We start from the raw sequence: 16,119 nt of genomic DNA, 5'->3' as shown, positions 1-16,119 counted from the left end.
ACTGTACTTAAGTCCTACTTAAGCATGGTCTTAAACTTAAATACCCTTTACAATATGTATGTTACGACCCCCTGGTTGCCGGAGGTGTTTACCATTAACCCTTTCCCTTGAAACTCAGTTCAACATTTCGATTTTTTTCTTAAAAAAAAGTGCTTTTAAGTATCTGGCACTTATAGAGATACATGTACATGTATCCTTGATTTTTTTTTAATATGAATTATGGTTACCTCACTTTCTTTTAAGTTGACAAAAAGGCCACTTTTAAATTAAAAACGTTGGATCACTTACGAACATTGTACAGAATGATATATTATAAAGTGCACCGATAATTATCAGACCATATTAAGTTAAGCATCCTTGTAAGGCACCGATTCAACGTAATCACATGAACACACTTCCAGGACAACATCTGATTATCTGTATCCTATGTGGAGATTAAGGTATTCATGAAAATATAAACACCGATATGACAAAATAGGTAGATGGACTGTTAGAGTCATTTAGTTGTCTGGACTTGGCCGACACGGAATGAAGCAGTAATGGCACCTGGAACGTCTTCTCGGTTACCTTCGAGGAAATCGTGTCGACATCTCTTGAATTTGATTTTTAGTGTTCGGAACATCCTGCTTATTATAATAACACCGATTATTTTGCTTCCGATTCTTTTACTGGTGGAAGGAAACGTAAGTGATTTTTTTTAAAATTAATGTTAATCTGTACATTTACTTTCAACTGTTGCGCTCTGCTTTATAAATATTTCATGACAGTGTGTAAACTATTAATCATGTCGATGGATTGGATAATTTATTCAACATCATCTTATCACAGTGTAAAAGGGCGAGTTTAAAAGTGATAATTAACCCCTCATCTAGCAAATCCAGCTTAGATGAAGTGTACTATTAATGACAGAAATAATTTGGGTATATTTTTATGTCATTTGGGTTGACACAGTTTGCTTCTCGGCAGCTTGTTGCCATGAAATAACCAACAATAGCCGCCTCAATGAATGAATAATCCAGTGGAATGTGTACTTACATTTGTGAAAATAACGTCTTTAGGGTGGACGTTAAAAGGTTACTGAAATCTTTCTATGGTGAGGGCTTGTAAATAAGAAACAAATACTTATAATAACAAGATTAAAGTGTACATGTACAGTGTATTGTTCACGCGCATCTTTTGATGGTACATTATTTATAACAAGTAAATGTACATGTAGTGGCCCAACTAAAAATGTAAAATTCTTTTACATTGTATTATATTGCCTTAAATTGTTACAGTTTCAAACACAATAGCAAGTTCATTTCATTTTGTATTAAACTTGCAGCATTTTATTTTCTCTGCGCAAAATTATACACGAATTATTATTTTATAATTTAAGATAATTACTTCATGTACCAATCATTGAAATACGATTAAAATTGGTAGAACGATTTTGGTGATTTTACAGCAGGGTACTCCAGCAATTCTTTTTAAAAAAAATCCTTCTTCAACATCAAATTATTCTAGAGAAAAATGCTCTAACGATCTGAGGCACATTTTATTTAGAGGAAGATTTTTTTCGCGCAGAGTATAATATTTTGCGAAAATTTGAACACGCACGAGTTGAATTGGCAACCCCCCCCCCCCCCATATATCGTTCATGACTTTCCTCATTGAATTCCTTTACCGTTAACCCTCATTTATCCTTCAAAAATTACCCCAAGACGTAACACAAGACACATTCAAATGATGAGTCCTATCCAAAATTTCCAGAATTTTTTAATGTTATTTTGCAGAAAAAGTAGCAACGTTAACAGCTGAGTCTAAAACAAAATGAAATAAAAATTTTGTCTTTAAAAAGTTTTAGAGAATATAACCGTCAAATTGCAACAGCTTCCTTCACACTGCCAACCCTTTTAACATTGAATCTTGATTAAATAGACGACTTGTGTATATCGTAAGTATTATAAGCTAAATTGTCTTACTTGCAAATCGGACATTGATATTACCATGTAATTCATGTTATGAATAATTAATCTTAGTTTCTTTCTGGTCAAGGTATACCTTTTGATCAGAGGCTACTTATGTGGAAGGTACCTGCATAAAACAACTCATATTCAAAACTGTCAAAAATTGTTCACAGTTATACAATTTCTTTGGCACAGGCCTTGTTAAAATGAAATTTTAAGGTCACAGATACCCTGCAGCCTAAGATACTAACTGATCAAATATACGACAGTTTGTTTGCTTAAAAAAACTTAGACCAAGCTAAATCTGAAGAAAAATTCATAAGAAAGAAAAATGCAATTTCTAATTGATTTCCTCCAGTGTAAATTGCTTGTAGAATATTGAAATCATAACCCTGTGCCACTTCGTTTCACAGCATTCAAAAAGATCCTTTTCAAATCAAGAGAAAGCAAGACGTGTTTGTGAAACACTGATGCCCTGTATGGTAGCTTAAGGCCAAGGTTAAAGTTTTCAAAATCTAGGTCAAACTCCAAGGTCAAGAGTTAAAAAATGTTGGTACTCAATTGCAAAGAAATGCCTTGTCAAAAGAATTATACATGTGAAATATGAAAGCCCTAGACAAGTATCAACCATTCAGAAACTATGGCATAGGTTAAAGTTTTTTTCAAAAGTAGGTCATACTCCAGGTCAAGGTCATGAGATAAAGAATTATTATAATGATACTAAAGGAACGATCTCGTCAGAAGGAATACATATTAAGTGAAATATATTTAATCCCTAGCAACAACCGATTAAAATTAATAGGTAATTTCGGGGACATAAAAATGTCAAACTAAATCATCCCTTTGTATGTCGAGTATAAACTCAACTTGTTTGGATTCAGTCATTGAGTCTTCATATCAAGAAACATGAACAGAAGCAGTCAGTGTTTTGTGTGGATTTTCGATTCAAAATTATCCCGAAGATCTTATATATATATATATATATATATATATATATATATATATATATATATATATATATATATATAATAACTTATACGACTTAATTAATTTGCTCAAATAGAAATTCAAATGGCAAGCTAAGAAGTCCAGATCAATCGTATTAGTACTAATTAAGCAACTGTTACAATATAGTCAAATGGCTCCCTAAATATTAAAAAAAATACAGATCGGGTATGAATTCCGAACCCTTGCATTTACTGTATTGATGCAGGCCCATAGGAAGCAATTTCAGTTTGGGGGTCCACAACCATACATTTTCAGATTTTCAGTTGGGGGGGGGGGGCACTATCAACCACCAAAAATTCCTTGACAAGCAAAAAATGCCATGTGATGTAAAGCAAGGTTACACATGTATTATACAAGTAAATTTCTCGTTCAGAGCCTTCACTCGTTCAGAGCCTTCGCTGTCGGGTGATCAACCTGAACTCTTTTAATAGTCTAAGAAATATTTGAATTTTCATGCTTGCATACTTATATGAAATTTAACTTTAAAATACATTGTAGTTTGAAACAGGCGATTGATATAAAAAATTATTTTTAAACTTTTACGAACAAGTTTTAAAATACGGGCAACGTAGTCTTACACATACTGTAATGGAACACGACTTTTTTTTTTTAGCTCGCAAGAGACTGAAAACGAAAAATGGACATTTACTAACGGAAGTTTATCTAGTTTCTATTCCTCCTTTGCTATATATTTCTTTTTAAAAATGTGTCAAAAGAAACTTCTTCTATAATTCTGCTGTGACTAGAAGCATAATACATGTATATAGAAGGCGAAAATGTCAATAAAAACCTCGAGTTCTTTTTAAACATTACATGTATTCTAACATGCGTCCCAGTCAATACTTGTAAATTCCCTGTTCAACACCTGAGATATTAGATTGTTATCCTCATATTAATCTTTAAGGGCTATTTGATCCGAAGGCATGGTTGAAAGGACAATAAAGATATTGATAAACATTTTTATGTACTTGAATCTTCATTTAAATAAAAAATAATTAAATTTTGTATATTATTCATATTATATATTACAATTTGAATAGACAGCCATTTGGTTTCGAGGGTCGACAAAACGGTTTTTCCGAGAACACAGTCAATAAATGTTTTTTTTTATTATAATAACTTCTTTTGACACATCGTGCGCTGGCTTCCATTTTTGCGATACTGATCCCACGTACAGTGTAAAAAACGCCATGTGATCCAATATCAATAATCGGTAATATGTTAACCTGGAAGATCACGCGCAGGTGAAAATAATACTTTAATACATGTCCCTTTAAAGGTGCTTAGACACAGATTTGAAGTTAATATTTACTCAAATTTTCTGTGTAATTTCATGACTTATATGTTGCTATAGCATTTCATACGAAAATTTGATAAAAATCTTATTTTATCTGGAAGTTATTGAAACTTCGAATTTCTGGACGCGTTTGATAGACACATCCTTGCACTTTCACAGATTTTAACTTCATCCTTATTACTTTAGAAAAGTAGCAATTTTATTGTTTATTATTAATGAAAATTATTAAAACTATAATGCAGAAATTTCAGAGTAGAAATGTAGAAAGCAAAATCCTCTCACCAGTATTTTCAGTCCGTGCTCAGTGGTGTGTGCAGAGTTTAACAATCGAGCCCATCCGGTGAAACGTAAACATTAACAACAACAGAGCTCGTGCCCTGTTTACAAAAACAGTTTACGTTTCACGGGTGTATTCAATTTGTTAAACTCTGTACACAACTACACAAAACTGAGCACGGGCTGACAATACTTAAGTGAGTGGGTTTTGCTTTCGCACATTTTTACTCTGAATTTTCTGGATTATAGATGTAATATTATTCATTAATACACAACAAAATTGCTACTTTCCTTAAGTATTAAGGATAAAGTTAAAAGTTGTGAAAGTGCAAGGATGTGTTAATCAAACGCCTCCTGAAATTTGTAATTTCAATAATTTTCAGATTAAATAAGTTTTTAATTTTATTTTCGTGTGAAATGCTATAAAAACATATAAGTTGTGATATTACACAGAAAATTTGAGAAAATATAAACTTCAAATCTGTGTCTATGCATCTTTAAATGTTTTTCCTGTTTTTACGTATATGCTAAAAATGTTGAACATTTCCAATGCTTTTCTGAGCGGTTTAAAAAAAATCGATGTTGGACCGCTCAGTGAGATATTGGACCGCTATGACGTTTTGTACATCACACTATAGCTGGATAATCAATTATCGCAAACATGAAGCCAGCAGAAGATATGTAAAAATCAAAAGTAAAAGGTATAACAAATCACTGACCGTGTTCCTGGACTAAATGCATTTTGTCGACCTCTCTAACCGAACTGTTTGCCTTAGGCCTAACGGCCTCCGGCATTAACAGTCTCAGGCAAACAGTTTGGTTCTTGGGTCCGACTAAACACATGTTACCCTCGAACCCAGTCAATAATTGTGTATAATTGTATTTTTCTAAAATGTTAGATCTCAGCAAATCGGAGAGATAGGAATTCTTCAATCATATAATACACAAATACATTTAATTTAATGTTTTAGGAAGCAAAATGTGCATACTGTATTATTGTAATGGCGATATATTGGATAACAGAGGCTCTTCCTATAGCTGTGACGTCATTGCTACCAATCATTATGTTTCCAATGGTCGGACTATTGAGCGCAAAAGATGTGTCAAACAAATATCTCAATGTAGGTATTCTTACAGTATAATATCTCAATGTAGGTGTTGTTATTACATTTATTAAATCAGGATCATTTCATTTTTTTTTTATATTTGTTTACTCTTTTCAATTGTGGAACTTTTATTTAATATACTAAGTTTCTACAATTTCATGTCATTTACCTTTTAATGCTTAATTTAATAAGACCGTTGACTAAGATCAACATTTGATTAATTCAATGTCATAATAGCAAAGTTAGTAAAGGGAACTACTTTCAGGACACGGCCATGTTGTTTGTGGGAGGATTGATCGTGGCAGCCGCTATTGAATACTGGAACATACATAAACGTCTCGCCCTCAGGGTGCTCATGCTGGTCGGATCCGAACCAAGATGGCAAGTTTTGTCAGAAAACGCACTTTGTCTGAAAACGACTGGCTAAGTGTAACATTCAACGAATTATAACCTTTCTTTCCACGAAGAAAATATAAATCAATAGCTTAACATGTAGTAATATACACGTATGTTTAAAATCATAAATCTCAACAAAATACACATGTACCTGTAAGCATGATTTATCACAACAAGCTACATGTACCCATAAAAAGAAACTGTTATCTTTAATGGAAGTCAATTAAATATGCATTTTTTGGCAAATACTGTAACTGTATTTGTGTAATGTAGTCGCGAGGGGCAGAACATGTAATTCTAAACTTAGTGACCGATTCTAGATTTAAAATCACAGTCAAGAGTAGTAAAGTGAAAATGGATCTCATTGTTATATAAAATCATTAAAATTGTTTTGATTTATTTACATTTTACAGTTTAATATTCAATTTCTATCAGCAAAGGCGCTCGCTCCCTGATCGGAAGGTCGAATCACGGCCGCGACTGACCTTATTCGATAAAAATAGGTAGCAACTGCTCCTTCGCCAGGTGAAGTGAAAGTTGCAGGTCCTTCGGATAAGACCTTTAAATACTTAGGCCCCGTGTCACGGTAGGCGTTGGCACGCTAATTAAGGGTGGTCAATTCTCAATGGCTCTGAGTGCCGAGTAAAGATCTAAATTTGAAACCCTTCACCGGTATATGGTGACGTCTCTATATGAGTGAAAAATTCTCGAACGGGACGTAAAACAACATACAAACTAGTGCTAATTGTAACGGGAACCGTTACAGATGTTCCCCAAACGGCTCCCCAAATCCCTTATGATGCCCCATTTTCTACAAGCTTAAATAAATTAGAGAATACTTCTGTAATATAGACGGGCACTTTATTTTTAAGGGTATTTCATTGGAAAACTACTCCGATATAGCCATATGGGTATTAGCCAATCAAATTTCAGCGCATGTGCTTGCACATGTTTTCTACATTTTTCACTTTAATTTTCTTATAGTGTCTCACAATACATACAGTTGTGTTAAATATTAAAGAATTTCATTGAAAAATAAGAGAGATGTAACCCTTTAAGTATTAGCCAATCAGAATTCAGCATACGCACATGCAGGTCCTTGCATTCAATTTTGATAGTATTATAATGTAGGAGCTCTATGTGCCTATCCATGTCATAAATTTCATCCTGTTTTGTTGAAAACCAAGGGAGTTATAGACATTTAAAGTTTCAACCAATCAGATTGCAGCACACCTGCATGCGCGTGTTTTCAAGAAATTTCCTATATAACATGTTGTAGCACCTTATAATATATACTTATATTCTAAATTTCAAAGTATTTTGTCAAAAAACAAGGAAATTATTGAGATTTTTGTATCAGCCAATCAGAGAAGAGCGCACGTGCATGCCCGTGAGTTCACGCTAATTTGACCATGTTATCTTGTCTAGACTACTAATGTATCTTTATATTTTGAGTTTCAAAGCAATTCATCAAGAAATATCAAAGTTACGGCTTCATCAAGTATATCAGTCATTTCACTCATTGCACGCGCGCGCACGTGCATGCATGTGCGCGCAAAATGACCTTCGTTCCGAACACCTACACAACATGCCTATTAACCCTAAAAAGGTTTCATGTCAATCGGATTTGTGGTTCTATGAGAACACTCGCGGACAAAAAAGTACCGGAGAAGAAAGTAGAAAAAAAGAAGAATAATAATAATAATAATAATAATAAGAAACAGAGTAAAAACAATATGTTCCCAAACTTCGTTTGGGGAACATAATAATAAATCAATCTATCAACAAAGATTTAAAATTTTAAGGAAATCTTACCAGTTGCATGTATAATGTATCGCACAATGTTCTACGAATAAAACATCTGTAAATGACAAACATCTATCATGTATTTTTTTCCAGGCTGATGTTTGGGATGATGTTACCCACGTGGTTCTTGTCGATGTGGATCAGTAATACAGCTACTACGGCCATGATGATTCCTATAGCCAACGCCGTCCTTGTTCAGCTTAAAGAAACACGCGATCTTGAAAATACAGATATTGAAGATGAACTAGGTTTGTAAACTTTTACTTAAAAGTCAATTTAACAGTTCTTCTATTATACACATGTGCATGTAATGATCCAAATATCAGAACAGAAAAAGGCTAGAATACATTGTGGAACTCACCACCCTTAATTAATTATAAAAGACTTATGTTTGGATTTCTGAAGATACAAACGTAAAAGCCTAAGAAAAATACTTTTCTTGTAGTTGTACAGGTAGAAATGTCCGAGCAAAATGGTTCTTTAAAGGAAAAAGACCAAAAAACAAACAAAATGTAAGTTGAAAGTTTGAAAAATAGTTGCTAGGAATATTCAATTTATAGTTTTCATACTAGTACCGTATAGCGGGTGTAAAATTTGGCGTTTTCCTTGCTCAAAGGCATGCTAAAAATTTTGGCGGACACAGATTTTAATGACTGCAAAAGGGAGGAAATTCATCTCAGATGAGTTTTCAATGCGTTTAGTATATGTTTGATTTTCGATTTTCGTAAGAATTTTAGCAAAAACCAATAGCAGATGTTTAAGAACGGACTAAATAAGTTAGGTTTCTTGTATTCAGTACCTATACACAAGGGTGCAGATTTAGCGATTGAAATCTTAGCAGGCTTCTATAAAACCGCTAAAATAAGCCAAAGTTAGCACCCCGCTAAATATTCCCGTTATACGGTATTTCATTTCACTGGACATACTACAAGATAAAATACGATTCTTGTTTATGAAAAATTCTATTGTGTGTCGAAGCATTCTGCTTTTAAACGTCATATGTTTAAAACATGTTAAACATATTTTACACTTACAAATGTATGTTGCTCATTTTATGTAGTACTTTGCAATATTTCATGTATGTTACCCTTAAAGAAAAGATGCATGTACTATTTATAGTATGTATTCTCTAAATGAAATATATATGATATTAGGTTATAGATTTATCCAATTTGCAAAACAGAATATCATTCATAGAAAAAATCCTAAAACCTTTCAATGAAAAAGGTTTTTTTTTTTATAACAAACAACTTGTACTTTTTTCTCCATCGTTATGCATATATCAATATTTGTATTCTAGAGAGAGATTGTCTCAAAATGAGAAAACAGAGAGCCCAGAATATTTACGCATGTGCAAAGCCTTGTCATTAGGCATTGCTTACGCTGCTAATTGTGGGGGCGTGGCCAGTCTTACTGGAACCAATCCAAATGTCATTATGAAAGGTGTAGCTGACAAGTAAGGAAATATTTTTTTCATTTTCAATACCGGTAATTAAAATCGTAATAATTGATTTTGATATTTTTATACATGTTTGTGAAGCATAAAAGATGCATAATTATCAATGCACATAATTACTGAAAAAAAATCTTTAAAATACATACAGAATTTTCCAGGAAAGGAATGGTACTTCCCCCGTAACCTTTGCGACCTGGATTCAATTCTGTCTGCCGATTTCTGCAATTGTGGTAGCATTCATATGGCTCTGGTTACAGTTTGTTTTTCTACGATGCAGGTAGGTTACCTGAGAAAAAGGTGCCAAAACTATATCTAATAGAAAATACACCAATCCACTTTAAGTCATACATCACGAGTATAAAAAAAGTAATAAAAACGTCTGAATTAAATCTGTTTTTTATTGTTGAACTCTTTAAAAATAAATTGAGAGAGGGGAGATCTATTGGCTTTAAATAAAAGTACTTTTTATTTCATAAAATCTTTTAAGGACGACAAAAAGTACCCCGGAGCAGGCACAAAGAGTCAAAGATGTTATCAGAAGGGAATATTCTAAGCTTGGACCAGTCAGGTATGATTTTTCAAAAATGGCACCGCAAAGCAGAACATCTCCTTGCAAAATGGCACATCCGTCCCGATTTAAATTATTGCATGCGTTACATACGTTACACACTCACCCCTCCCCAACCACACACTGACACGAGCGTGTTGTACTTACTATATCACCTCCAACTTCATTGCGAGGGGATAATAGATTAAAAAGACTTTAAAACAACTAAAATCAAAACAAAATAACCAGGGATAACCATTACCTATTTGATTCAGCTTTGCTCAGGGAGCAGTCATTGCCCACTTTGTGCTGCTGGCAGTATTATGGATCACACGAGACTTGGGAGGTGTAGGAGGGTGGGGAAGGATTTTCCCACCAAAGTAAGTTTAATTATATTAAAAATCTTCACATTCTCATTCATTAAAAATGCGTAAATATCAGAAAAAATAATAAATGTCTTTCAGAACTGTTACAGATTCCACTCCCTCCATTCTCATTTCCATCAGCTTGTTCCTATTTCCGACAGTTATCCCTTGGAGATTTAGTGGCAAGTAAAAATTTGCATATAAAAAAGCAAAATGCTTAATAAATTTCAACTACTAAATGTGCCATTTTGTGGTGGAAAAGGGCAATCATTTTTGTTTTTGCAATTATAATGATGACCAAACATACTTTTAAAGCAGTCATGGGGAAACTACAATTTACTGTATTTCAGAAAGACATCATAGTAAAAGTGTACCAGCTCTTCTACCTTGGAAAGCAGCCGAAAAGATGGTTCCATGGGGTGTAGTGCTCTTACTTGGAGGTGGATTTGCCTTAGCTCATGGCAGCAAGGTACAAAATCAAATGAAAAATTTGAATCAATTTTTGAAATTTTACTAAATAAAGTGTTATTATACCTGAAAATGTGTTATATTTTGTTTTCCAGGCTGATATTTTTATTTAAATCTTTAATTTTTACAAGGTATCTGGATTATCAGATTGGCTTGGTTGTGAGTTGAGCGTGTTTAAGGATTTTGAACCCTGGGTCATGAATCTGGTTCTTTGTTTCATAGTGGCGGCAGCAACAGAGGTGACCAGTAACACGGCTATTTGTTCACTTATGATGCCTATTATGAGTGAGCTGGTATGATTGGTGTCTTTTTCCTTAAAAACTAAATAATAATGTAATAATTATCAAAGCTAAATGTAAATAAATCATTCAAAAAGAGAATTTTACAGAATATCACCAAATATACATTTCTACTTTCGATTACTAGTAATACCTTTAAACAAGGGCTGTAATTTCATCAGTTACACTTTTACACTGTATTTCTAGGATTTGTGAAAAAAAAAATTAATTACAGGTAATATTTCAGGTACTTTTCTACATTGTATATTACATAAACCTCAGTTCAATGCTAAACTTCAACAGAATTATTGAATTCCTTCATTTTCAGGCTTTGACCCTCGGTGTAAATCCACTATACTTCATGTTTCCTACCGCCATTGCTACTTCCTTTGCTTTCATGCTTCCGGTTGCCACTCCTCCAAATGCTGTAGTATTTTCCTACGGATACGTCAAAGTTGCAGACATGGTAATTCTTTATCATAAGGAAAAGTAACGCTTCATAACTGCAAATGTTTAAGAAAGAATTGATAAAATTTTGATTAGAATTACAAGACAGCAAAAATGGCACAACTTCATGGCCGAAAACAAATAATTTACAACACTTTGAAAACAAAAGCGCTATCTGAAACAATTCATTTTAATTTAACCGACCATTCAGAAATTCCACTAACATGTATAAAAATCAAAGGTTGATTTAATATGAAGTAGTAAAAAATTAATATTTGCTTACATTAACGTTTAGCATTGATCTATTTGATAGACTACATACATGTAAACGTTACGTAAATGTTCCTGGGTAAAAAATAAATATAAATTATGATGATAAAGGTACATTTTAATTAATTTTTTTTACATTACAGGCTATGGCAGGGCTTCTTATTAATGTTGTAGCAGTGTTTGTGCTAGTTCTGGGGACGGAGACATGGGGAGAAGCCATTTTTGGTTTTCATACCCTGCCGACTGTCTTTAAAACTGCAAACATCACTAACTCTAATTCTGCTCTGAAATGTGTATGATAATGGATCTCCTAGTGATACTTCTTTGATGGACAGCTATAAATCTTAATTTCGCAGCCTGGAATAAGTTCAGTATTTTTATACATAAATCCAGGTTTATCATTGTTGCAAATGATTTCTGTCGATATATATATCGCTAGCAGAAGAAAAATGGTACACATACACGTACATGTAGCAGTTACATTTAATAGCAATTCTCTGTAACCACTTAAACTTCTTTGCCACGCATGGTCACCGATTTTGATGAAACTTTGCCCATTATTACAACTTGACACCAGAAACATATATCAAATAAAATTTCGTTGCTATGTGTCTTGGTTGCCATGGTAACAGCCAGAAAAGTTGAAAAAATTGAGATTTTCTGCTACTTTAAATCTTTATTAAGTCTTAATAAAGACTAAGTAAAACAAACAAACCATTCTCCCAAAAACATGACACCTTGTTGCCACTTATGCTATAAAGAATCTATTTAGAATTAATCTCTAAGTAAGTGGTAACCATGGGTACATTTGGAATACATTTTAGATGCTGAAAAATGCTGAAAAACGCTCTATAGTCACAAATGATAGATGTTACATGATCAAACTCGATCAACAACGTAAGAAAAACAATGAAAAATATTTGACCTCATGTAATTACGCATTTGCAATATTATTCTAAAAATAACTTTCATGGTTGCCATGGTAACACAGTGTCACCATGCAAAATCTGTTGCTATGATTGGTTTAATGCTAATATCTTGAGGAAATACAATAAAATTCATGACTGGCACATATACATCCTTAGGACCTTGCAACACCGACAACATAAGAAATATTGGGATTAATTGTTACTTTGCAGTGTAACCATGGAAACAACGTACTAGTTGTTTAAAGTGATATTTTTTTGCTGCTTTGGGTATTTACTAACCTTTTAATCAAGAAAAATATTATTTGAATCACCTTGAATAGTACTTATCTCGTAGAACTAAAGTTGAATATCATATATTGATAAAGGTTATTGAAAAATACAACACTGTTGCTATGGTTACCAAGAAGAGAAAATGTTCGATTTTGTTAATTTTTTGTCAATATTAGACCCTATGTGCCAGCTTTTTGCATCCAGTTAGAGATTGGGTGATAGTCAAAACTGAAAGTCAGGTTAGTTGTTCACATATATCAATCATTAAAGTTTTGGGAATCTACATACAACTGTACGTATCCAAGGAAACAGAGTATTTTTCAGATTTTTATGCATGTTTTTTCGCCTTATTTCCATAGCAACGCACTATTTAAAGAATTGAAATTGAATTTTTTGAAATGTGAAAATTAGGGTCACACCAAGGCCTTTAAAAATTGATCATCAGTTATATAGAAATATGCTTTTTAAAAAGATAGGATAAGATTAAAACACTAAGAGAGTAAATTTAAAATCCCTTCGTGGTATTAAAACCATGGCAACCATTGCCAACCTATAAGAAATATCATATTTTGTCCTTGGTATATGTTACAAGGATCTCTTCTCTATTAATTGCTTGCATTTCAACCTATAATTGTTTTTATTCTTAAGTGTATGACTTTATAAAATTAAATGAACAAAATTATTACTTTTGAATACTTTGTTTCCATAGAAACGTATGTTATAGATGATTTACCAAACATGTTTATCATGCATTTAAGACACCAGGCCTTCAACTTTCAGAAACAGTCCTTGCCACTTGTTTGCTTTGCTGCAAACGTTAACTGGGGGACTCTGAAGATGTTGAAAAATGCCATTTTTCAAACTTTAGGACATGTTGCTATGGTAACCATGATACGTAGCAACCAATTTTTGCCTGATCTGAGTTAACAATATCAAAGACTTTTATCATAGAGAGTTTGGAGAAATTCTGAGACTATGCGTGCCACAGCTCCTATATAAAAGTTCAAGTCATTACAGAGAATGGCTCTTAACATGTTCTTATTAAAAAGACTAGTATACAATGTACATGAATGTAGCTATTAAACAAGATCAGTTTTGTAGCAGGAGTTTTCCTTTCTTTGTCGGTAGAAATTTCGTATTTATTTGAAAACAAGACTTGTGAAGAGTGAGATGAATTGTTTTTTTTTTTTTTTTGGTATTTGATTATAAAAGGTGAAGATAACGAATAGTGATTAATCTTGTAAATCCAGTAAAACAAAAAAAATGTGAACAGGGCAAAATCATGGACCACCTGAAACACCGGAATTGACCAATCACATCCTCCCTGAGTCTTATGTGCTGAACAGGTATATGGAGTACTCCGTAGTCAAATTTAGTATAAAGGCATTGACTTAACAAATGGTATAAAAAATGCCAGACAAAGTATGGCCCAATGTTGTATTTACAAACAAGATTATTACAACTGACTTAAAACGGGGTTGTTGAAATCCTTGTAACATAAACTTATTTGTCAGAAGTTGCCTTGGTTTAAAAATTGATCGTGCTCTGAGCATGCTCTTGCGTATTCAATCAATTTGAGTGACAATAACACCACAAGACTGTGATGATGGAATATTACTGCATGTAAATGGATAAGGAAATTGGCGATGGAAAAGCTGATATCAAATTGTTTGCCATACATTTTGGCTATTAATTGGCCATTATCGTCTGTAGTCAGTATAAAACATCCTTATATGAAACAGATGTAGCAGACTCTGTAGTGCCTTTAACTTAGAGTTCAATTTGATATATGGAGTCGACATGTGAATGGAAATAAATATTGTAAGTGATAAAACGTTTTCGATATATCTAAATGTCGAGTTGAAGGCTACAGAAAGAGTTTTCTCTTCATGCATCTATAAACAGTATAATAGTATCAGGCCCGTAGGAAGCAATTTCACTTTGAGGGGGCACAACACCATACATTTCAGTTGAGGGGGCACTATCAAGTATCAAAATTCATTGACAAGCAAAAAAAAAAAAAAAAAAAAAAAGGTCATCAGACGTTATTATTGAGGGGGCACAAGCTTATAGTAGTTATGTTTTCTATAGTATTCTATATATCGGCAAAATTATTGGGGGGGCACGGCCCCCCGTGCCCCCCCCCCCGGTTCCTACGGCCATAAGTATTTTTGTCCATTGAAAATTGGTGGCGTTCCAACATCAGTGGAAAGTTTCCGAATTGACGTATAACAGTATACCAAACAAACAGAAATCTTTTGATCAAAAGAAGGCATGATTTAATTGTCTGGCATGTTAGAAAACATGATGGTTTGGCATTTTAAAAAAAGTATTTATGTCTCGTTTTTCTCTTCACAAACAAACAAATATCGATAAAGACTGTCAACATATTCGAAGTGCTCCTATGCATTTTGAGGAAAATGTGGTTTGTGAACCAATCTTGATGCTTGGTCAATATATTTCTTTCGTTCATATATAAATTGCATGACTGTATGAATTGAAGAACAAAAAATATAACAAACTGAAATCCATAGTAAAAATGCTTTGATTTACTATAGTAAAAAAACGTGGATACGATAATAGTTAACTATAGTTAATTATAGTAAACTATAGTTAACTATAGTAAACTATAGTTAACTATAGTAAACTATGGTTAACTATAGTATTTTTTGTTAGGAAATTTACATTCAGTTTTAATTATCAAGAAATCAACTCGCCTAACTTTTAAAGAGTTATCACAGAGAAAACAATTAGAAATGTACATACATTGTATATGGAAACAACCTTCAGTTAATGTAGATTCAAGTTTATTTTATTCATGATCCCCCTGGGCTAGGGTGGGCCAGTCACGCAATCGGCGAACAAACTTTTACATAGCAAAAAACGGGTGAAATCTTTTTAAAATCATATTCGTGTCAAATACAGAAAAGTAATAATTTTTCATATTTATATTGCAGCTTCTTCAGGTAGTGTACATTTGTTCACATCATGACCCCTAGGCGTAGGGTGGAGGATCAAAGTTCCACATAGGAATATATATATATATATATATATATATATATATATATATATATATATATATATATATATATATATATATATATATATATAGATATATAGATAGATAGACAGATAGATAGATAGATAATCAGAAAAGTTCACTTCAGCCAAACACACAATGCAAAGCAGAACACTAACACTTAATTAAAGTCTAGATAACTTTACTTGTATATGGACCAAAGGTTTCTTTG

General features: G+C 33.0%; 1 protein-coding gene across 1 annotated transcript; it reads left to right on the top strand.

Annotated features, from left to right (window-relative positions):
* Nucleotides 1-359: 359 nt before the first annotated feature.
* LOC133204764 (Na(+)/citrate cotransporter-like) lies at nucleotides 360-12,155 on the top strand. The gene is made up of 14 exons (XM_061340507.1): nucleotides 360-683; nucleotides 5,502-5,651; nucleotides 5,902-6,017; nucleotides 7,932-8,086; nucleotides 8,284-8,350; nucleotides 9,139-9,294; nucleotides 9,443-9,571; nucleotides 9,782-9,862; nucleotides 10,117-10,221; nucleotides 10,306-10,392; nucleotides 10,561-10,675; nucleotides 10,806-10,967; nucleotides 11,281-11,418; nucleotides 11,813-12,155. The coding sequence occupies exons 1-14, from the start codon at nucleotides 540-542 to the stop codon at nucleotides 11,966-11,968; spliced, it is 1,761 nt and encodes a 586-aa protein (XP_061196491.1). The 5' UTR covers nucleotides 360-539; the 3' UTR covers nucleotides 11,969-12,155.
* Nucleotides 12,156-16,119: the final 3,964 nt, after the last annotated feature.

Source organism: Saccostrea echinata, unplaced genomic scaffold (genome assembly GCF_033153115.1).
Source record: "Saccostrea echinata isolate AGI-Se365-2 ecotype Australia unplaced genomic scaffold, CSIRO_AGI_Sech_v1 ptg000054l, whole genome shotgun sequence".
Lineage (NCBI taxonomy): Eukaryota > Metazoa > Mollusca > Bivalvia > Ostreida > Ostreidae > Saccostrea > Saccostrea echinata.
The sequence above is the reverse complement of the archived record's forward strand: the minus strand, read 5'-3'. Positions and strand labels throughout refer to the sequence as shown.

Coding starts and splice junctions, on each gene's coding strand:
- LOC133204764 (XM_061340507.1), top strand. CDS start 540: ATGGCACCTGGAACGTCTTCTCGGTTACCTTCGAGGAAATCGTGTCGA. Junction 5,652..5,901: donor TGTCAAACAAATATCTCAAT/GTAGGTATTCTT, acceptor AACTACTTTCAG/GACACGGCCATGTTGTTTGT. Junction 10,676..10,805: donor CCTTAGCTCATGGCAGCAAG/GTACAAAATCAA, acceptor AATTTTTACAAG/GTATCTGGATTATCAGATTG.